General features: G+C 37.2%; 1 protein-coding gene across 2 annotated transcripts in view; it reads right to left on the bottom strand.

The window, feature by feature from the left end:
* Positions 1-22203, bottom strand: part of DGKB (diacylglycerol kinase beta) — a 645545-nt gene extending 623342 nt beyond the window's left edge. For both annotated transcript variants that reach the window (XM_061197732.1, XM_061197733.1), the window contains exon 1: positions 22133-22203. In XM_061197732.1, the coding sequence (XP_061053715.1) occupies positions 22133-22202 (70 nt within the window). In that variant the 5' untranslated portion in view covers position 22203. The remainder of the gene's footprint in view (positions 1-22132) is intronic.
* Positions 22204-24168: the final 1965 nt, after the last annotated feature.

The raw sequence follows: 24168 nt of genomic DNA, 5'->3' as shown, positions 1-24168 counted from the left end.
CTGCCCTTTGGCCTCCTCTCTCCTGTCTATTGTGCATTGTGTAGCTGCCTTATGCATCGACCAAACCTCCCCATCAGCAGAAATACCTGCTCAACCATAAAGGGCAACATTCTCCTGGCACCAACAAGACAACTCCTTAAAAGATAACATTCCTTCTTGATCTTGTAAGGGGTCACGGTGACCCACCACTTTGCACTCCAGATCTGCATTGTGTAAACTGTCAATAATATGTCATCTAATGTGTAGCCCTCTGTTTCAAAACACTTATATAACTGCTTTGACTTCTAACTGGTGGAACAGTTCTGGGAGCATTCTGAGATCCTGCTGCACGGTTATAATCCTCAATTTGGCTCAAACAAAATTTTCCACTTCTTTCTTAGACCGACTGATTAACTTTTCAGGGACAGTAGGAAAAATGGTCTATTTGAACAAGCTTTATGTGAAGTGGTTGTGTCTCTTCTACCTGACTGCATTATGGGGATGAACATTGTAGCTCATTGGAGAATGTATCCTCTACCTAATATTGTAAAATAGAAGGCATGTAAATCTAAGCAATATTAACTGGACATGTTAAAGGGAATCAACAAAACTGCCTGAGACCACATAGTGCGGTATAGATGCTGCAGGCTGATATTCAAGGCTTGATAGAAGCCATATTAGAGGCTTTTCCCCTAAAGTGAATTGGTCTAAGATTGAATTATGCACTCAGAAAAAGAACACCCACAGGCCTTTGTTAGAATGTTTTATCCAGACTTTACAAAGGCATAAATCTTTTGGTTTCCATCTTAGCTGGAAGTCTTCTACACGATATAATAAAGAAAATTGAAGATAATTTAGTTGGGTGAGTCAGCCCTTGATATTCAGTCTGCAGTCCAATTTTTTGAGAATTTGGAAGTAACCATCCTGTCTGTCAAATCTCCACAAGGCCAAAGGTGTGGCTCCACAGGCAATTCAAAGCACTACCAAGACCCAAACCTCCCCTACTCATCCCAAAATGCCTGTAGGTATTGGGAGATTAGAAACAGAATTGTTCTGCACTTGAGGAAAAAAAAAAAAATTAAATGGTAGGTATTCTAGACCTCTGATAATAGGGAAATATGCCCCAAAACTCCATCATGGAAAAAAAAAAAACAAAAAAAACCTGGATACTTTCTCTGTGCTTTTCTGATGTAGATTTTTCTACCCCCTCCTGTTCTCTAGGACCATTCCTTGAAATGCAAATTTTAGGGAGCTGTTTCTCATCAAAAAAAATAAATAAATAAAAGGAGGAGGACATTTGGAAACTGGGCAAGTGAAAAATCTTTTCCACAAATAATAGTAACTATACAAGGTCTCTGTGTCTGTCTATAAGATTATTTGTGTCTATATATGTATACTGTAGATATGTGTTATTTTTCTACAATTGGATGGTATTGCCAACATTAATTTATAAAAGAGCTCTATTTAGTTGGGTTGAAGGCAAGCATTTATAAGGACTGGGGTATTCTAAAATTCTCAGTAATATAGAAACTAACTGAAATGTTTCTCAAGTTCATATGATGTGGGATAATCTTCGATAAATAAAAGCTAGTTGAAGTTTGTTGGCTTAATTAAAATAGGCATGTCTCAGATTTATAAGCATTAAATACAATGCATACAACTTTTATTTTGCCTGAGTTTACTAGTCAAATAAATTCATCTTTTACAAAATTTCTCAACGAGAAAATTAGCTTGAGATGATGGCTGACTTTGTCTAATGTTTCATGAAGTTTTAACGAGTAATCTAAACACAACTGTTGGAAGCAAGTGATTTAGATAGATGTAAGTAGGATAAGAGTTTTTAGGTAAACCTTTTGCAATAATTATGTTTTAGGGTAGGTGTACTTAAAAATAGCTTCCAAATATTTTTGGTAACTTGAAACTTTAGAGTTTTGCTAACTTAAATGATGGAACTTTACTAACATCTAAAAAACATTTCCAAAAAGATACACAGGAACACTGAGTAACTCTCCAAAATGACCCAAGCCACCACCTTAAATACCATTTCAAGTTAAAGACAAAAGAAAGATGTTGAAGTAGGGGAGGCCAGTTATGGGAGATTACTAGGAAAAGCACAGTAAAGCAGGGTATATTTCTTATTCAGATTTAAGTTGGTGCTTTCTCCATTGACAAGAGTTGCTAGAGATTTGGTCATCCTTCTCTTCCTGGTACAAAGAGGGAGATGCCTTTACAAATGAATATTTCTCTTATAAATGTGAATCTCTCCTACAAAAGAATAACTTTAACTTGGTTTTCAGAGCTTCTCCTTTATCTGCAGTTTCTTAAAAATAACCATCTCAAAATCATACTTATGTTGAAGAGGTATATTTGGGTATGGCATTTCTGTTCCCCTTCATAGTTAAAGAATAATTAAATAGGTGAGGGACTACAGAAGGGTAAGGGAGCTCATGAAAGGATAAGTATAAACTACCAAATGACAGATACTAGTATTAGAGCCTTCTACCATTGTTCTTACAAGCTCAAAACTACAAATTAAAGACTTGAAGTTCTGATTATGAAGGTTTATTTCTAGGAAGATTTTTCTTTCATCTCAGAAATCAGGGATGTCTTCAACTATAATATTTTTCTACTCAATATTTTAAGTATAGTTGGATGATGTAATCTATTCTCAGCTGAATTCACCAAGGATTCAAGCCAATTTATATATTTTTATTGTGTGAAATAAAATTCATATTTTATGGCAAAACACAAAAAATTGAAACATAAAAAATTTTTCTCTGCCCTTTAACCTCCTCTCTCCCCACTACTGTGCATTGTGCATCTGCATTATGCATTGACCAAACCTCCCCATCGGCAGAAATACCTGCTCAACCATAAAGAACAATATTCTCCTAGTATCAACAAGACAACTCCTTAAGAGGTAACATTCTGGGACTTCCCTTGTGGTGCAGTGATTAAGAATCCACCTGCCAGTGCAGGGCACATGGGTTCGATCCCTGGTCCGGGAAGATCCCACATGCCGCAGAGCAACTAAGCCCGTGCACCACAACTACTGAGCTTGTTCTAGAGCCCGTGTGCCACAACTACTGAGCCTGCGCTCTAGAGACCGTGTACCGCAACTACTGAAGCCCGTGCTCCGCAAAAAGAGAAGCCGCCGCAATGAGAAGCCCATGCACTGCAACAAAGAGTAGCCCCTGCTCGCCGCAACTAGAGAAAGTCCATGCGCAGCAATGAAGACCCAAGGCAGCCAAAAATTTTAAAAATTAAAAAACAAGAAGATAGCATTCCTTCTTGATCTTGGTGGGTCATGATGACCCACCACTTTATACTTGCAGATCTGGATTGTGTAAACTGTCAATAATACATCATTTAATGTACAGCCCTCTTTTTCAAAAAGCTTATATAACTGTGCTTTGACTTCTAATGGGCGGAACAGTTCTCAGAGCTTTCTGAGATGCTGCTGGGTTATAATCCTCAATTTGACTCAGATAAAATTTTCCATTTCTTCCTTAGATCAACTGATTCATTTTTTTGTGGACAATTGTGAACAATTCATCTCATAATTTAAGAATTAAATTTATATCTACTTATGTCATTTCATACAAGTATAAAGAGCCTAAAATATCTTTGTACATTAAAAGAAAACTAAGTGAAAAAAAAACACAACTGTTCAGAAACTATAATTGAGGAAGCAATGCAATCTCAGTACAAACTAAACTTAAATTAGGTAGGACAAAGGAATAACTAAATTAAGGGATAGAATATTGAAATACGTAGATAAGCTGCAAGATTTAATTTTTAATTGGTTCTCATTTCTTGTATCCTCAATTATAAATTTTTATTCCCAAACCAGCAGATTTTTAAAGTGTTTTCTCAAAAAAAATTTATCTCTGTGGTATACTGAATATATGTCATTACATATATATAAAATACATTATATATATATATTACATGTAACACATTATATATATATATATATATATAGAGAGAGAGAGAGAGAGAGAGAGAGAGAGAGAGAGAGAGAGAGAGAGAATACTTTTGTTGCATCAGAAATTAACCTTTGGGGGGAAAAACACAGTTATTATAGCATCTTACTAAAGGTAAAAAAAAACACAAGGACACAAGATTTTATATTTTAGTTAATTTCAACTGAGAAAATGTAAAAAGTTGACAATACTTTACAATGTCAGAGATAAATTTTAAAATTTATGATTATTTTCTTAACAGAGAAAAAATAGCGATGTTTAAAATCAATTACCCCCAAACAACTCTCACAAAAATAACTAGATTAACAATCAAGAAGGAAGTGAAACTAAAGGTATTAAAATTTTCCCTGTTTCTCCATATTTTGCAGATTACCTGCGAAGAATATATATGGCCTTTAAAAATAAATTTTAATTCCTTTAATTGCTCTTACTCCCCAGTCGATATTAGCATAACCTGTAACCACACTGACTTTTCTTTTAGTTGCATAATCTTTTTCTCCTCATTTTTTTTCTCCCTAAATAAACAGCAAGTGATAAATGAAGTAAGATTCCATGTCTGAGAATATAATAATTTTGGTTTTGCCAATTAAGATACTAATTTTTCTCTAGGATACTAATTTTCTCTCTCAGGATTATGATAAAGAAAAATAGTGATCGAGGGAAGAAAATAGGAATGAAATAGAATGAAGAGGGACTACAGACTGAGAAAAAGGGAGGGTGAGAGATGGATCAAATTTAGTTATTTTGGAGAAGAAAATTAGCAGCAAAATATCTTCATTACTGATCAGAATTCAGACATTACATTATATAGCTAAAAAAATTATTAAGATCCTCAAAAGTTTCTTCATTAGCCTAGACTTGGAGAAATTTGTATATATGGTTTGATGTGTAATTACCAAGGCAAGTTACATCAGAGATTAGAAGACATATTAAGTTTATTTACACCTACTATTTTTTAAATTACTAAATTGATTTAGTCTTTGTCATTTAAGATCACATTAAACTTATATACAATATCACTTAGGACTCTATTTTTATTGATTATAAAAATCATAATTTTAGACTTTTCAATTCTCATGATAAATGACCTGTTCCATACGGATCAGTCCCAAGAGAAACAGCTTGTTTGATGGACGTATAAATTGGAGACAAACTAAGAAAACTATGTACAGGTGAGCAGAGATACTACAGAACAGTCATTCAGCTGTTGTTCTTCATGTGTCCCTGGGTGGTGGGAAATACATGGCACCCAACAGGCTTGAACTGAAGAGCTCCTCTCTAGAGCAGGATGGTGTTTCAGATATACTAGGCTGTTCACTGGCTGCCGCCTAATAAGGCACTGCCCCCGCCCTCCAAAAATACTTTTTCAAAGGTTCACAAGTTAAACAAATGAGCCAGGCAATTTCTTCTTTCCTTAAAATTAACGCTCTATTCGAAACAAAAGTAAAATCGAATTCCTACCTTTTGAAAACAAAAACATAACTGAATTCTTACCACTACATTACAGCAACAAAAGCTAGACTGTGAGGTGGAGGACTGAAGGAACACAAATACAGAGCTATCCTGGGCTTCCTGACTAAATCATTTCACTTTTGTCAATTGCATTAACTCTCCAATTGCAAACTTCCCTTTGCCCACTTACTGGATTATACCTTCAACATTTCTTGTTACTACCGTTGCCTGAGGCAGCCTATTTGATTTTGCCTACCCTGCTCAGGGGCTTGCACAGAGCTGTAGTGTTAAAGTTGCAATAAAAAGGAGCCAAGCCTTTAAATGCATACTCAAACAACTTTGGCGGACCTCTTCATGTTTCTCCCTACTAAAGCCTACAGATGGATTCTGCCAAGGAGAAACGTACCTTCTCCATCGAAGCTTCTGCCCACAATCTCTGATTTTTTCATGAGTCTCTTACTGCTTTCAAAGTGACTCCAACTCCCTGCCCATCGGAACTATCTCAAGGCTGCCTTAAAAGGTGTACTGAAAACACTTGGAAAATGATCCATTTCTCAGCCCAGCAGCCTCCAAGAAATAGCGACTTTATATTTTGTCTTCTTAGCCATAGCAAACATGTGCATCCTTTATAAATAATTTGAACTTCCTAGTCCCTTTATTCATTTTTCCCCTTCCTATTCTCATTCCTGTTGGAGAGCAATTTTGTTTGTTTACACTTTGTTTTTAAACTAATGATCACCCAAAGGATAACATATAAAGAATCAGTACAGCAGAGTGATTAAATGCATGGATCCAAGACATAGTCCACTTGATTTGAGCCATGGCTCTATAATTTAATACCTCTATGACCTTAGGCAAGTTATTTAATTTCTCAGAGCTTCAATTTCCTCATCTGTAAAATGGAGATAATCATAATAATTGCTGGCCTCACAGAGCTGCCGTGGGGATTAAATATGTTAAAGCATAGGTACTTAGAAAAATGTGACCAAAATGAACTCATGATAATCTCTTTATAAGTATTAGATAGTATATTATATTTGCCATCCAAGATACGTTCTGAGTAATAATAAATGTCAGCATGCAAACATTTGGCTTGCTTTAAAAGTGCACCATTCTGAATACTCTAAAATAGACCCAAGGTCTGCAATGAGCTATCTTTTGTCCTCATGGGTTGAAGCCATGAATAATATCTGATGGTGACTACATAGGACACCAAAATAATGGTCTTGCCAGCTTTGATCCTGTGGAACTAAGGCAGGATGGAGCCAAGACACTACAAAGGGCTACAAAATGAGGAAGCAAAACAGGAGAAGAAAGGGCAGAATAGATGAATAAATGTTTTGTCTCCTTCTTTGTACTCTAGGTATATTTTTGATCAGATACTAGTGGTATTACATTCTTTGTGAAACATGGACTGTTCCCGAACACCCTTTAAACATTGTATGGAGTAATAGCATGGGTACAGTTGGAGAAGGCATTGCCCAGGATTTTTAACCGTAGAACGGCTACACCTACATCAAGCATCCTATAGAAAGTTTCAGAAGCTTCCACTGTGGCATTTAAACTGACAGTAGAGAGACATAGAGCATTTTAAGAGAAAAGTACTGACAACATGGAGACATCTTGGACTCTGCAGTGAACCTGAAGAAGAAACATAGGCTTTGAAAATGCTGTTTCCACTCCAAAGTTAGGAGCAAGCTATGTGGAGGATATGTGTGTGTGTGTGTATGGATATGTATATATGGAGGAGAATCTGGAGAAATCTTGAGAAAGTGGCAGCATCTCTGTATATTGAGCTCTATCAGTAGTTTAGAAAGCAAATTTTCATTAAATTAGGAAATGTTGAGATACATATGCTAAGTTCTTAATCACCTGGGCAAGAGAAGATAAAATATACGCAATTCTGTGATACACTAGAAAGTTTTTACAAAATATGCTAGAAAGGACGGTTTAGGAAAAGAAAGCCAGTTAAGACTCAAACAAGACCTGGTAGGAGCAATCACATGGCCCAGAGCTAAGCTCTGCCAGCGATCAATCTCTCCAAGATGTCTGGATATCTCTGCGGTTTTTATTAATTCAAGGGGATCAAGAAAAGTCAGAGGTTATGGAGAACCAGGAAGAAAACAGAAATAGTTGAAGGAGGAGGCATCATATATCAACCCATAAGATATGGCTAATTGAGAGCTGAGATGTTAGTGGACACGTTAGGTGGCTGAAATGAGAACTTCCAAACCTCACCTCATGAGTAGAGGTGACACCATGGGCAAGCTATGGGATCCACTTCAAAAGGACACCACACCTACTGCTACCAGTGCAATCGGGAGGAATGCAGAGCACAGGCTGGTAAATTATGTTTCGAACGGATGCTTTCCTAGAGCTGGACAAAATGCCATCCTATTGGATCTGACTGGGCTTCCTGTAATAGAGTCCTATTGGTGCCCCTGACTTGCAAGACCCTGAGAAAAGTGTAAAGAGCCCAAGGTGTCTGCACTAACAGAGGAAGAATTCTGGACAGAGTCTCAGGGGACTATTATTATTTAGTTCATCTCTGGGCATTACTGTCCACATTTCCCTAGAAAGACTATGGACATAACTCTCAGTGGTCTAAATGTACAAGGTTCTGTGCACCTGGGCTGACTGCACTGAGAAGCCCCTGTTGCTGCCAGAGGATAAAGAAGGGGTCAGAAAAATGGTGCACGTGGACCCAGCACCTGTTAAGCAGACTAATGTTGCTAACTAAGGTCAATTCCAACTTCTTTTAGGTATTGCCCTATTCTTTACCTCTTACAGGAGAGACTGACTGGCATCTTCTCATGCTCTCCTTACATACCTTTGTGCCAACTTGTATGGTCAGTTAGAGGTCAAAAATATCATGAGAGCAGTTCCAAATATTTCAGCCTATAGACTGCAGTGAAAAGGAGCCAAACACAAAGTACAAACTTTTTTTGATACTGAAAGTTTTCAGATACCCAAGGAACTGAAAGAGTACATGAAAGGGAAATTACAAAGTAGGAGAAAGAGTTCTTTCATTTAATGTGGAATTTGGACTCAGAAACACTGAAGCAACATACAATTTCAGGACACACGGAATTTTATCAGTGATCAATTTACGAATGTCTGTTTCTCCAAGATGGATTCTTTGAGGGATTACATTAAGGAACTCTTAAGTTAATGGTACTGTTTTTTACTTCTCAACTCTATGCTTTTTAGAGCAGACTGGGAGATAAGGTAATACAAGGAAAATTAGCAGAAAACTCAATATAATGGTGATGGCAGCCAATAGTGGAATAAGAAGGAAGAATTCTGAAAGGTTCCCTTCACCAGAAAGCAACTTTGGAAATGGCAGAAATTATCATTAAATGGAGCTGTACCATATAATAGTGCCTCATAAATGACCTATGGAAGCAGTCACTGCTGCTTCAGAAATACTTCCCAGAGACGCTGAGAGCAACACCTGATGTCTTTGACACCCAAGAAGAGAAAAGAGACTGGAGATCATTAGAGTACAAGTTTTCTGACCCCAAAGAGCCCAAAATGTTTAAGACGTTTAATTTTTTTTAAATTCTGCCACCCGTGAAGTGAATACGAGGGGAGTGGAAGGGAAAATGTGCCCTCCCAGAAAGGTTTATTTAAAATAATTCAGGCTCAAAAGTTAAAAAAAATGTATGCAGTATTTTTTCCCGTCACAACCAGTTAATTTGATATTGGTAACAGGGTATTTCAGTAATCACATCAAATCATATCCCACCAATAATCAGAATATATCCTTTGTTCTATGCTTTCTTTGGGATTCCTTTCTTTACAGGCTACCTCCTTGAATATCTTCTAACTAAAGCAGAGCTTTTATGAGTAAATCTCTAGAGAAAGACTTTCATTTGGCAAAATTTTAAAAATACCACTACTGGGCTTCCCTGGTGGCGCAGTGGTTGAGAGTCTGCCTGACAGTGCAGGGGACACGGGTTCAAGCCCTGGTCTGGGAAGATCCCACATGCTGCGGAGCAACTGGGCCCGTGAGCCACAATTACTGAGCCTGCGTGTCTGGAGCCTGTGCTCCACAACAAGAGAGGCCGCGATAGTGAGGGGCCCGCGCACCGCGATGAGGAGTGGCCCCCGCTTGGCGCAACTAGAGAAGGCCCCCGCTTGCCGCAAATAGAGAAAGCCCTCGCGCAGAAACGAAGACCCAATGCAGCCATAGATAAATAAGTAAATAAATAAATAAAAATTAAAAAAAAAATACCACTACTAATCTCTGATATCCATAGGGAAACTATAAACGAGAAAGATTTGGCAGAATTGTGTAAACATCTGGAGGACTCTCCTGTCCAAGTCAAAGCTGTGGCTACCAGCATTTTACTCTTTTCCTGATTTTTTTTTTTTTTCATTTGAGAGTTTTGATTTCCCACTGTATTCAGTTTGGGGGCAGGTTTCAAGGGACAGTGGATTATCCTAATCTAGCAAGAAACTAAGCCTTAAAAAGGTCTAGAAGTCATTTATCATTTGGCAGCTGTAGAAGCTCAAACAGTAACACATTCTGCTCCAAAGGCACTTATGACATGGAGCAGGACCCTCAACGTTCATTCAGTTGCAAGGAGTTCTCAAAGCATTCAGCAAAAGGGGAGACTTTGCCTGGAGTGGAGCTATTTGTCCCTTTCTCCCAGATCCTTCCTTTCTGTGTTCATTCTATAATATAAAGCACTGAAAAATAAATTAATGGTGATTGCTACTTTTAAGAAAAAGGTGTGTGTGTGTGTGTGTAAATGTGTTTTAAGAAACTAACTTTTTAAAATAAAATTTAAGAATTAAGCCTATTTTTCACAGTAGACTCTAAAATACCTGTAAGTAAATGGATTCCCCTTCATCCTCCCTGGATGAATATAGAAAAGTAGGTGAGTCTCCTAGCTTGAAAAGTAGGGCACAAATAGGATGGATCTGAAAACCCACTGGTAGGGCACAGGGAGAAAAGAGGGATCAGAGACCAAGATGAGGAGACTTCTGGGCACAAATCTGAGGCTGCCTTTATACGGAATGAAAGGCAACCTGGTGGGAAAATATGTGTTTTCATCAACTTCTGGGCTACTGATTATGGTGGTAAAGACTATTATAATAAGCTTATATTCTTTGGGAGACAATTCTCAATGTTTCTTTCATGTTTCTGCAGGTTTTACAAGCAGGGGCACAGACTACTTTTTTTTCTCCAAACTGTCATTTCAAGGATGTTTTTGGAGTGAAAAACCTTGAGAGACACTGATTGTGACCCTCTCTTGAGCAAAAGGAAGGTTTGTTTACTGTCTATTAAAAAACATTCAGGTTCCCTAAACTTGGAGTTCTCCTGTGACTCAACCCGCTGCTTGTGCAAAGCTTACCTGGCCCTTTTCATCTTTCCCTGTGAAAACTGAAGTAGGGAGCCAATAAAAGCATGAGGTACATGATATTTTCTGTGACATGATAAACAAAGTCCTCTTTCTCTGCCCCAGGAGTCTTGCATCTTCTTCCAGCATCATGACGCCTCAGCAAGCTAACTTCTTACACTGTAAGTAGGGTAAGATCTCAGACTGCTACAGTCTTGGCAATGTTCTTCCTTATAAAATATATTTTTGGGTATGAGAAAATAATCCTTCCACCTGAAGATGCCTAGGCAAGGCTCTGAAAGAGGCTGCAGGATTTGAAAAGAAACTGGAAAACTGGGCCACAAGAAGTAGGAATGTATTTCTTACATAATCTCATAGAAGCAAACCGTAAAATTCAATAAATAATAAAATTAGAAATGTGTATTTGGGAGAAGCAGAGATACTGAACTACAGAAAAAGAAAAGAAATAGTAGAAAGATAACTCAGAACATTCTAATGATGATAACAATGAAAGCAATAGTTAACTTACATATAGTAGTCTGCATTTTACAAAGCATTTCCACACATATTATTTTGAGTCTTACAACATTCTTGTGAGTAGGTTTTATTATTTTCTTAATTACACAGTAGAAAAAATTAAACTTTAGAAAGGTTATGTAACTTGCTAGCGGCCAAACCTAATACATTAAGTAAATAAACAGTAGAGAAGTACTTAAGAAAACTGAATAAAACCAAAACAAAAATCTAGATTTGGCCATAAGCTCAGAATCTTTCAGCACCAAGTTTTTCCCTTTGTCTTTTTCTCCTATGTGAAAGAACAAAATCCTTCTTTTTATTCTATTAACTTTAGATGTGATCCTTCCTCTTTTTTTTTTTTTTTCACGGCCAAGATTCTATAATGAGTAGCTTATGTATTCTCTCTGCCTCTCTTCCTTTCCACTCAGTTAATATCTTTACTTTCTCCTAATGACTGTATGTCGATAGACAATGTTTTACTAATGCCATTCACAGATCCATATTTTATGACTGTTGCTGAATTCTTCAATCTTGCCCTCAGTGTTTATACACATGTCCATGTGCACACATACATGCTCAGACACAAATACGTACATACACCAACACATACTTCCAATTCTTCCCTAATGTGTCACTTTCTTTCATGCCTCAGCACATGCTCTGCTATCTAATTGGAGTTTCTCTGCTTTTTTAAACCCCATTCAATACTTTCAATTAAAATTACATTTCCACTCCCCTTTCAATACCTATGCACATGAAGAAGAGTTAAAAGCTCTCGGAGAGTCTTGCATAGATTTTGGTTCAAGATAGTGACATAGGAGGCTCCTGAACTCACCTCCTCCCGTGGACACACCAAATCTACAGCTACATATGGAATAATTCGCTCTGAAAGAACTCCGTAAACTAGGTGAAAGTGAACGACCCCTACGCATAGGGCAAACAAGAAAAAACCCACATCAAAATAGGTAGGAGAGGCTGAGGCACAAGCTTGCCATGAACCCCACCCCTACTGTGGTGACACACAACCAGAAGGGAACTCACAACTCCCAGCTTCTCCCTGAGGAGCCAGGGGTTTGAACCCCACATATGGTGCCCCAACTTTGAATACTTCCACCTGAGAGATGGGCCCCCAAAACATCTAGCTTTGAAAGCCAGTGGGGTTTGTGTCTAAGAGACCCACAAGGCTATAGGGAACTGAGAAACTGTTCTTCACAGGCTCAGGCGGACTCCCTGTGGCTAAGCCCCCAGGTCCAGTGCAGAGGAAGCAGGTTAAAATCTGTAATGCTCAAATTTCAAAATGAGAATATATTATGTATTGCTTATCAGATGTCTGTACATAGATAGAGAGATATAGATACAGGTATACATTAATGTGATCAATACCACAGGGAGGAGATCATGGAGTGATACAGAATTTTAAATGAGTAGAATGGTTTCTTCCAGGAGAAAGTATGCAACATTTTGTGTAGGAAGGATGTCCAGTCTTTCCATTAAAAAGGACTATTTGCTTATCTTAAAAGCTGTGGCCTGAGGAGCAAGTATCTAATTTAATACACATCTAGGGGCTGACTGCAATACTCTCCAGAGGCAGGCACCACCTTTGCTCTCTCTCTCCCTGCCTCACTCCAGGTTGCTTAATATACCAGAAAGGAGCTTGCACAGAGGTCTGGTGCCCCAGCTTTTGCAGCTGGGCCCAGGGGATGCATCCTTTGATTAATTGGCTCTGGTGGCCAGTGGGGTTTATGTTCTGGGGTCCCACAAGCCTGTAACAGAGAATGCGTTCTTAACTGTCTGATCCCCAGGGCATAGCATAGAGGTTACAGACTGAAACACCCAGTGCCTCAAAGAAAGATGCCTATTTGCCCATCATATACCAACAGGTACCTGAAAGGGTGCTCTACATCACTCATCATCAAGAAAATGCCAGTCAAAATCACAATGAGGGGACTTCCCTGGTGGCGCAATGGTTAAGAATCCGCCTGCCAATGCAGGGGACACGGGTTCGAGCCCTGGTCCAGAAAGATCCCACATGCCGCCGAGCAACTAAGCCCGTGTGCCATAACTGCTGAGTCTGCACTCTAGAGCCCGCGAGCCACAGCTACTGAATGAAGCCCACGAGCCTAGAGCCCGCGCTCCGCAACAAGAGAAGCCTCTGCAATGAGATGCCACACACCGCAACAAAGAGTAGCCCCCGCTCGCTGCAACTAGAGAAAGCCCGTGCGCAGCAACAAAGATCCACTGCAGCCAAAAATAAAATGAAATAAATAAATAAATAAATAAATAATTTTTTAAATCACGATAACACTTCACACCTGTCAGAATGGCTATCCTCAAAAAGATAAGAGATAACAAGTATTGGCAAGGATATGCACAAGAACCTTGTACACTGCCGATGGAAATGTAAATTGGTGCAGCCACTATGGAAAACAGTATGGAGGGTTTTCCAAAATTTAAAAATAGAACTACCATATTTTCCAGCAATTCCACTTCTGGGTATATACCTGAAAGAAATAAAATCAATATCCTGAAGAGATATCTGCACCTTCATTTTCATTGCGGCATTATTTGCAGTAGCCAAGACATGGAAACAACCTAAGTGTCCGTAGACAAATAAATGGTAAAGATAATGGTAAAGACAGATAAATGGTATATAAATGGTATATAATTTACATATTTTATATATAATTTTCTTTACCACTTATTTGTATACATATATAATCTACCCATTAGAAAGAAGGACATCCTGCCATTTGTGACAACAACATGGGTAGACCTTGAGGGCATTATGTTAAGTGAAATAAGTCAGAAAAGAGAAAGACAAATACTGTAAAATCTCACTTACATGTGGAATCTTACAAAATTTAACTTACAACGAACAAAATGGTGGTTTCCCAAGGCAAGGGGCAGGGGGTGAAATGGGTAAAGGTGTTCAAAAGGTACAAATTTCCAGTTATAAGTATAGCAGAACACAGTGACTATAGTTAACAACGCTGTATTGTATATTTGAAAGTTGCTAAGAGAGTGTATCTTAAAAGTTCTCATCTCAAGAAAAAAAATTTTACCTGTGTGGTGATGGATGTTAATTAAATTTATTGTGGTAATCATTTGCAATACATATCAAATCATTATGTTGTACACCTAAAACAACGTTTTATGTCAATTGTACCTCAGTTAAAAAGAATCTTGCATATATAATATCCGGAGTAAGTATTTCACTGCTTTCTCATTGTTTGCCATGATATTTGTCTCCCTGAATAGACTAAGCTCTTTGATTGAAAGAACTATGATATTCATTTCTGTATTATCTAGAACCAAGCATAATGCCTAAGAGTGAAAGGTACTCAATACTGTTGGGTGAATAATGACCAGCGAGTAAAATTAAGTCCGTCTAAGTCTGCATACTCATATTTGTGTGTGTGTGTGTGTGTGGATATGTGTGTGTGTGGATATGTGTGTGTGCGGCACCTCCTGCTATAATGTGGGTGGTGGCATCTAAGGAAACTTCTAGCAAATAACCTTTAATCTACAGCTGAATTAAGGATGAAGTACATAATTTAATCTGTATGAATCTTTGTGATAACGTTTGTTACAACTTGTCATACTAATATTAGTAATAAAAACAAGAGTAATTATTTATAGGTGGGGAGCACTATCCTCATTTTGTAAGATGAAGAAACAAGCTGAAAGGGATTGTGACGACTTGCTTAATGTTCCAAGGTAAATAGTAGGTTATATTTTATTTGTGTGATACTGTCCACATTAGCAGTTTTCACCAAATAGTTCAGTCTCCCCCGATGCTGGACAGACAGAAGGAATGCATTTCTCTACTCCCTTGAAGTTAGATGTGGTCGTGTGGATTGCTTTGGCCAAAGAAACGTAAGCAAAACGTTATCAGGGAGAAGCCTTAAGAGCTAGCACCCAATGTACAAAGTCTATTTCTCTCTGTCACAGCATCTGCCAATTTTAAAGTTGATGACTGCTCCATCCGACTGGGACTTGATCAAGGATAATGTGAAATTAAACCATTTGCTGATTCAGATTTGGAAATGTAATAGGAGCAAGAAATAAACTTCTGTTTTGTTAAGCCACTGAGATTTTGTGTTTCAATCACAGTCTAATTTGGTCCACTTTGACCAAAATACTTCACAGAAGTCCTAACTTCACTATTAAAGTTTGTTTGACCATAAATCTTAATTGAAGGTTTTGGGGCAAGTTTGAAACGTTGAAAAAGATGTTTAAAAATCATTGAAAATGATATATTTTTAGGATACTAAAATAATGGAAACTTAGACATTCATAGTTACTACTTTCTTTTACTACTGCAGATTTAGGTATTGAAAAACTTAAGGTATATGGACCCGGAGAAGCCACCAACAGGAAATTCAGTCTGAAGCAGTACAACAAATAGGAACTGGAGCCAGAGATGAGGCGAAAGAGATTATGCAGCCAACATACATTCCAGAAATAAAATCTGGGTCACAGCCAGGAACTGCTGAGCTCATCAATGCGAAATCAGAAGCAACAGGGTCGGAAATGACAGACATGTATTATCTAAAATAGAGTCACAGATCCTGATTTCAGTCAAGTGTCAGGGCAAAGTCAAGACATTCCACGTAAGTAGTATAACTGAGTAGTCATAAATCAAAGAACAGAAAGTCCTCATTTGATATTAAACCACCACAGTCACCACCATCATGAGCCTCATCAAAACAATAATTGATTGAGTCCTGAGCACTCTACAGGCCTCTTCACACTTAATCGTCATTGCAATCCTAGGACAACGGTGAAGAAAACGAGGTGCACATCACAGCACTGGAACTCAAACCCAGTCTAATCTAACACCAAATTATGTGTTCTCAGCCGCTAGGTTAATTGACTCTGTGCCATTTATTCTTCTGTCTTGTACAAAGAGAGTAATTAACTGTCTTGGCCTTCCAAAATAGAGTCAATGTAGAATAACAAAGGGCCTAGGACAAACGTAAGAGCTAATCCCAGTGGGACAAATTAGAAAGAGGGCTAATTTGTGATCTAAATTTGCTTAACGATAAATGGAATATGCACAGGGGAGGAGGTCTAGTCCCTCCCTCCAGTCTCCTTAACCCATCATGTATGGATCAAGCACAAAACACATCTCAAAGACACAGATCATCATGCTAGAGGGTGGGGTTTCTTGGGAGAGGAAAGCTACTTAAAATGGCCAAGCACTTTACCAAATTTTTATTATAATTGCTTCCTGAGTTTATTCTCCTCTCTTTTCCCTCCTATGTTTTTCATAAGGAAGAGTGAAGGAGGGTCCAGAGATGGGAGAAAAGCAGCGTGGGTAGAATGATGAAAACTGCTCACGGAGGTTGACACAGGATCCCCGCCATGTAGCAGGATAAGGGAGCAGAAAGGTGTTCTGGGGCCAAAGCCATAGTTAGAAGCTTTGCTTCTTTGCTTTGTCCTGTGTACAAAAGCCCCTTGAGAGATGGCTGTGGCTGATGGAGATAAGAGGACCTGAATCCTGGGTTCCAGATTCCCCTATTTTAGAAACATGATTAACAATCTGTTTATTAACAAAGTGATCTCTGTAAGAAATATAAATGAATTACTACTGTTTTGATCTTTGTTATTGCTTATTGTGCCATAGCAATAGGCCAGGCAATCCGCCCGACGGAGATCATCTGCCACCTCTAAGGTTTATTGTGAGTATTCAATGAATTAATATTTGTATATTATTTAGAATAGGGTACTAAAAATCGATTATTTATGATAATGATGATTACTGTCTCATTAAATCCTACAACACTGTGAGGTGGAATTCTACTTTACCAGGTGAGGAAGCTGAGGCACAGGTAGTACATGTAACCTTCCCAAGGTCCAAAGGCTAGTAAGTTGAAGTTGGGGCTGCGGTTCAACACTGTCGAATATTAGTTTGCCTACAAAGCCTGTGCTCTTTCCACTAAGCCACACCACACGCCTCGCTTCAATGGAAGAAACTGTACACTAGGTCCAAATATTAGGCGTGCTGGTCCTTACTGAAAAGAACAAGTCATCAAATAATTCTGCAACTCTCTACAATGCCAGCTGCTATAAACAGTATGAAATTTATGAGAGTTTGGAAGTGTTCCCACTGTAATAACACAGTATTTTTCAAAAATAATGTACACGCTATATAACGCTTTGTATATAGCAAATAAAAAGCTAATCCTAAGTGACAATACATGGGCAGATAATGAATCACTTGGAAATACTGTGTAGATTTTACATAGAAAATATCGTTATCCATGAAAAAATTCCAGGAAGCAACGACAAACTAATAATGTGATAAGCTCAATTCTCCACACGGCAGGAGTGAGAGCTGTCCACCTTATCACAACAGTTTGGATGACTTTTTATGAAGAGTAGAAAAGAAAAGTATACCCCTCTCCCACATATCAGTGGAAATGCTCCCCACGGAGTGACTCAGCCTGAAACCCTAAACAGGAGCATGGGTTCAGCATGCTGTAGGCAGCCACAGCAGGCTTCACATTAGCTGCCTTCAGCATTTGTGTGGACAACACAGATCCGAGGCTGCCAACAGCACCAGAAGCTTCTACCTTGTGGGAAGAATGTGGTCTTACAGCAGAAAAAAAGACATTGGCTCTTAATGCTCTAAAATGCAGCACTTTTTAACTTGATCATCAACAATATATTCAAACAGCCAACATAACACACTCACTCCCTCTCTATTAAAATAATAATCGTAAACAGTTATATAACTTGCAACTCACCAGGCACTGTTCTCATTACTTGACATATATTAACTCATTCAATTTAATCCTTACAACATTCGACATATTTATTATTTTTCCCATTTTACAAGTATGAAAATTGGGACACAGAGAGGTTATATAACTTTTGAAAGTCAGACATCTAAAATATGGTAGGACCAGGATTTGAACACAGCTGTTTGATGTGCTAGCTGCCTAGCCAGGAATGCTGTGCCAATGTCACTCTATTTTTTCCCCCAATTAATTATAAGGAAAGCCTAGAAACTGAAACAACATGTATAGTTACAGGGTGTAATGGGCTAAAATTTGTGTCTCCCCTAATGCATATGTTGAAACCTTACCTCACAATATGAGGGATCTTTGAGAGGTAAATAGAATTAGATGAGGTTCTTAGGGTAGAACCCTGATGAACTGAATTAGTGCCCTTATAAGAATCCCAGGAGAGCTTGCTGCTCTTCTCTTGCTCCTTCCACCATGTGAGAATACAAGAAGTTGGCAGTTTGCAGCCCAGAAGAGGACCTTTACCAGAATCCATGCTCACACCCTAATCTCAAACTTCCAGCCTCCAGAACTATGAGAAATAATTTTCTGCTGTTTATAAGTCACCCAGTCTATGGTACTTCGTTATAGCAGCCTAAACAGAATACGACACGATATATCGTGGCTATCGTGGAGAGAACTCAAGATCAGATAACTTGAGAAAAAGATCTTTATGGTATTATCGAAGTCCAACATTGAATGATTTGGTTTTGTGGGGTAGGGGTTTCATGAACTCATTCATCTCAACCAAGAATTCGACGACCTCACCCCATTCCCCAAAAGCGTATAGAACACTAATTTGAAATATATCACATATAATCTTAGCATGCTGCAAATTTCAACTTAAATTAATAACTTTTTAAAAATTTAGTCATTTAATACATATAAACAATTTCTTATTGAAAGTTACAAAACAATTAAAATCTAATATATCACTTTTCTAATAGACTACAGAGGGATGTCACTTTGCCAACACGGCATTGCAACATGAAAAATCTGATCCTTAAACGCTGCTGATAAACTGATCACATGTACTGAATAGCATGGAAAATATACCACTTTTATAATCTTCAGGATAATAAGTTTGTTTCCTGTTATGTTTTGACAATGGCAATTTATTACACAAAGATCCATCCTAACCATAATATTCTTTGCTATTTAATTACACAGGAAACTTCTTAGAGGATTCGGTCTAACACTCTTCATTGTTGTCCTGGTTATTTAAAAAAGAGTAGCAAGTCTAATGATCATGGAATCAGCTCTATTTATTTCCTTCACAGTTAATATGTCTTCTCATAAGATCCATTTTAATAATGTTCTTATACTCACTGTGTCACTACTCACTACCAATTTATTGAATGCCCATTAATCTTTGTCTCAAGAGGTTAGAACTTTTACATTTATGACAATTTTTATTACCACTTGTCTTAGGTATTTCTGCAAATCTATTACTAAATCAAGCATTTTAATGATATAATTAAATGTACCTCCATATTCCTTAGCCAATAAAATAAAAGTAGCAGCCTGTAATATATTTATTACTTTAGTACTAAATTCTGTTTATCAGTTCAAATGCAATTTGAATATCTGAGCAAAAGTTATTGCAAATAATAATTTAGCTATCATGGCAATAATTTATCTATTTTATACTAGTGCCTCCACAGGCATGTTTCCTGTAAGTACCTGAACACTGGAAAATATATTTTAATAATCCAGCTAAACCAAACCATTATGTTTCTTTTACTTGGGAGATTATGTTACCAAATTCCCCTGTCCTCCAAGTCAAATTTTTAGAGCTAAATTTTAGAACTCTGTCTCTTTCTGCCTCTCTCTCTCTCTCTCTCTCTCTCTCAATTCTTGTATTTTATTATTGCCCAAGTTCTCTTCCACTAGTTTTAATGATGTAATATTTGAATCTATGCTTTTCTGGTCATCTTCCTCCATCCACGTGTTTTAGTCTATTCCAGTAGCCCACTGGCCTAATTTCAATCTCTTTGTCACATATACTATTTTCGTATTTGTAAATTAAGCTTCTTGGAGCATAGCATTGTTCATGACGCCCTACGCTTAACATTCTACAATTACTCTTCACTGCCTAACTCAAGTTGAGCATTGTATATTTAAATTCCACCTCATTTTTATAGCCTTACCTCCACTTACTCCCTTAATTTGTAGTGTGGCTAAATGTAGCTCATCTCACTTCCTCAAATATATGCTATATTTTTCTTTTAATTTATATCATTTTTTCTGCATTTACCATGAATCCATTTTTTAAGATTCATTTCAAATTCTACTTCTTCCATGAAGCCTTCCCTTTTTCCATCTCTAGCTGCATACTATTGCCCTACAGATCCCTAAACTTTGCTTGTAGCACTTAGATATTTCACCTAGGTATCGTTTATCCTAGAGTTGTTTATCCATTAGTTTCTAGCCTTCATTAAACTGTAAATTCCAAAAAGGGAGGGTCCATATCTGTTCATATTTGCATCTCCTACAGTGCCAAGCAGAATACTCTTCCTAAAGAAGATGTTCAGAAATATTTACTTAATTATTGGATATATCACAACAGTAAAGAGCATACAGAAATTACAAAACATAGGTAAATCATTTTTTAGCCAGTTTAGAAATCACTGAGTATAAACATGCAGACAAGAATTCAGCCATTCTGGGATAAATTGCCTTCATGTGATAAGTAAATGAATTGTGCTTTCAGTGGCTCAAAACAGTTTTTCAGTATAAGGACCACATTTTGATGTCAACAATTTCTGATCCTCCCCTCCATTTGATAGTTGCTGTATTTTTATCATTATTGATGGAGAAAACTTACAGGTTACATGGGTTTGCATCTTCCTTACAAATACCCACCAGCACTCTGATAACCTCACCCAGAACACTTCAGCTCTCCAGTTAGGAAAAGTCTGGAAAACCTATGAAATTGGCCTCTTCAGATGATATACATTGTTTACTAATGTTCCTGACTTATACTATGTACCCCGTAAATGTGAGTGTTATTATTCACTCACATATCTATTTCTTATTATTCCAATCCTCCATTTGAGTTTAATCCTTTTCTCTGCCTCTTCATAATATGATTCAATTCACTCCTGACACTTCTCTCCTACATGCCCCAATTCTCTGCATAAGCATCTCCAGCTGTTCCAGTTTTTGCCTCTTTCACTATTGCGTGCTATTGGTTCTTTTTTTGCTTTCCGCTTCTTGCATTTTATTCTCTAACACTCACCATTCTTATTACATTCCCTGCATATTATTTTTTCTCTACTCATCGTGCTCCCAGGCTTTTGCTCCCTCCTATTTATTAGTTGCTTCATTTTCTCTCTTCAATACCTTGACACAGTTGCTACCCATATTTATTGTTGAAACTCAATTTGTGACACAAATGTATTTTTGAAAATCCATGGTAAGAACAATAAATAAATACAATTTTACTGTTTATGTGTATTTAAAAATTGCATACTATAAAGTGTATTTAAAATATTTAAAAATTGCATACTATATTTAAAAATTGCTTACTATAAAGTGAATCACCATGGCCTATCTTTTGTATCAATACACACACTAAACAACATGGTGTAAGATCCTACACCTTCTTTCTTTTACAACCTCTAATTTCAATGCCATGATGTATCTATGACTCCCTACTCCCAATCTTTTTGAAATGTTATGCAGGAAAAAAAAAAATCTCACTTTTCCCCTTACTTCTGCTTATCCTTCTTCTTGGTTACAGACTCACCAGTCTCCATTCTCCCAAACTATCTTATCCTTTGCTTCACATCTATTACAGCGGGAGTGTTTCCAAGTTCACTTTTGCATCTAAAGTTCTAGTTCTTTTTCTTCGAGATCTAATGTTCGATTTAAGTTTACCTTTTCCTTTTTCTCATGCCAAACTGGTAGTCTCAAGTTCACTTACTTGAAAACACAAAAGACACACCTGTATTTATCCCAATGCTGAACGGGATTTATAATCTGTTTTGGTAAGTAAATAGTAACATTGTTTAGCGCAAATACCAAGTCAAATCATATTATCAATATGAATACTTACATTCAGCATATTTCTGAAGCTGGGAAAATTCTGAGGGGCTGAGATGGGCCCATTTTTCCTGGTTTGTCATGGTGGTGGTGAGGAGATCTCTTACATACCAGGTGAGAAATTCTTTATTCAGATGTTTGGCAGAATTTATGCTTCAAAGTTTCCACATGGCATGTTTCATTATAAAATATCTCAAGCTTTCAAAATATGCAATCTGTCAACATGAGACCACTGTGGATATGGGTTTGTAGTTTCAATAAGGTATTAAAGCACTGCAGAAAGAAAAAGAAAGATTGAAAGATTAGTATCATTAAACAAAGAAAAGAATTGACAAGTTATAGAATGTTAAAGACTTTTAATCCCTAAATAATATATTTCAATTATTCTATTTTGCATAATAATCTTTAATTGCTCACTCTAATGGCATTTTATACACATTTTCTAACACCAAATCATAGAAGAAATATGATTAAAAATACAGTGTGAAGAAAATTTTATAAGGTCTAGTTTCATACAAGTAGACTTCTATTTTGTTCGGTTTTTTAACTCCACATTCCAAGAGCAAAGAAGGGTGTCATTTTATCAATCTAAACTTATCAATTTTTAAATATCTAAACAAATGTTATATTTAGACCCAGATTATTAAATGAAGCTAAATAAGCTCTAAAGTTCCCTAAATATACAGTCTGCTAGTCTACCAGCTTTCCAACAATGGTTTGGAATGGTCATCAGTGGTAGCACATATATTTGCAATTATGCAAATCAATTTGGGCAGGTTATATAAATTGGGTTTTTTTCCCCTAACAATTAAAAAAATAATTTTAATTTTACCATCTGTAAAAATCTCAATAAAATTTACCAAATTAAAGCAATTCCAAATGTCTGACAGACTTTCATAATGATAGTAGATGGAACTACTGTGAATCATGCTTAAAAATAAACCCCTAGGTTGTCATGGACCTACATTCACTGCTACATCTATAAAGGCAAACAAAGTGAAAAACCATCTGGTTTCAACTTTTTATCAGAGACAGTAATCAATTGCTCAGTAACCAAGCAGACTGGCACTGTAATCATCATAGAAACTAAAATATTTAGAAACAATTACTTAGATAATTTATGAAATTAAATGACTGGAAGGATTATGTATATAGATGTCATTACCTAAAGACACGGTACCTGTATTTGGCATTAGTGCCTAACCTTTTTTCGACATCTATTTACTGTTCTCTATCAATCCCACAACCTCACTGTCATATTCTGTCATCTTATCCTTAAGAAAAAAAACAAAAAATCTCTTCTTGTTGGTCTCATCTCTTCAGGGTTCCTGCAATCAGTTTTACAAGGTGGTAGTTGGCTTTTAAAATGGAAAAAAATGCAGATACTGATGCATTAACAGAGGCCAAATTGCTAGGTGTTTTTTCCTCCCAGGGGATGCTCTTACATCACAACCATGACTTTGTGGAAGCAACACAAACTAAAAGGAATAAGAACATGTGATGGATATTTCTTTGTGCTTTCCACCCAGTTTCTTCCTGCTGATTTCATCCTTCACATGGATTTCATCCTAATTCTTTGCTTCTCTCCAGTTACATGCCATTTTGGTGGGACTATAAAACAAGGTGTTCCGTTCTCTCCTATCCAAAGGGAGACAGATGATTCGGTCACATTTTGATCATTAGACTCCATCTCATGGGGCCTTCAATGTTGAGTGGAGTTATTCAAGCACAGTGTGAAAATAGCTCTGGTCTAAACAATTACAGCAATAATAGGATACCTGTCCCTGTCTGAGCCTGACTCTCCAGGTATCTTGTCACTTCTAGAAGTAAGTACCATTATTTTAATAAGGGATTAAGTGGGCCAGAATCAGTTTCTGTTGCCTGCTATCTAAAAATCTAAACTGATGATAATGGCGCTTCATTTATTCATTCAAAAAAAAAGTGTTTATTGATCTCCTATGTGCTAGAAAGCATTCTAGGCACTGGAAATACAACAAAGATCAAAACACACAAAAGATGAAAATAAGGCTAATTCCAACAATGTGTCAG

This window comes from Eubalaena glacialis, chromosome 8 (assembly GCF_028564815.1).
Source record: "Eubalaena glacialis isolate mEubGla1 chromosome 8, mEubGla1.1.hap2.+ XY, whole genome shotgun sequence".
NCBI lineage: Eukaryota > Metazoa > Chordata > Mammalia > Artiodactyla > Balaenidae > Eubalaena > Eubalaena glacialis.
Note: the sequence above shows the minus strand (reverse complement) of the source record. Positions and strands in the feature narration are given on the sequence as shown.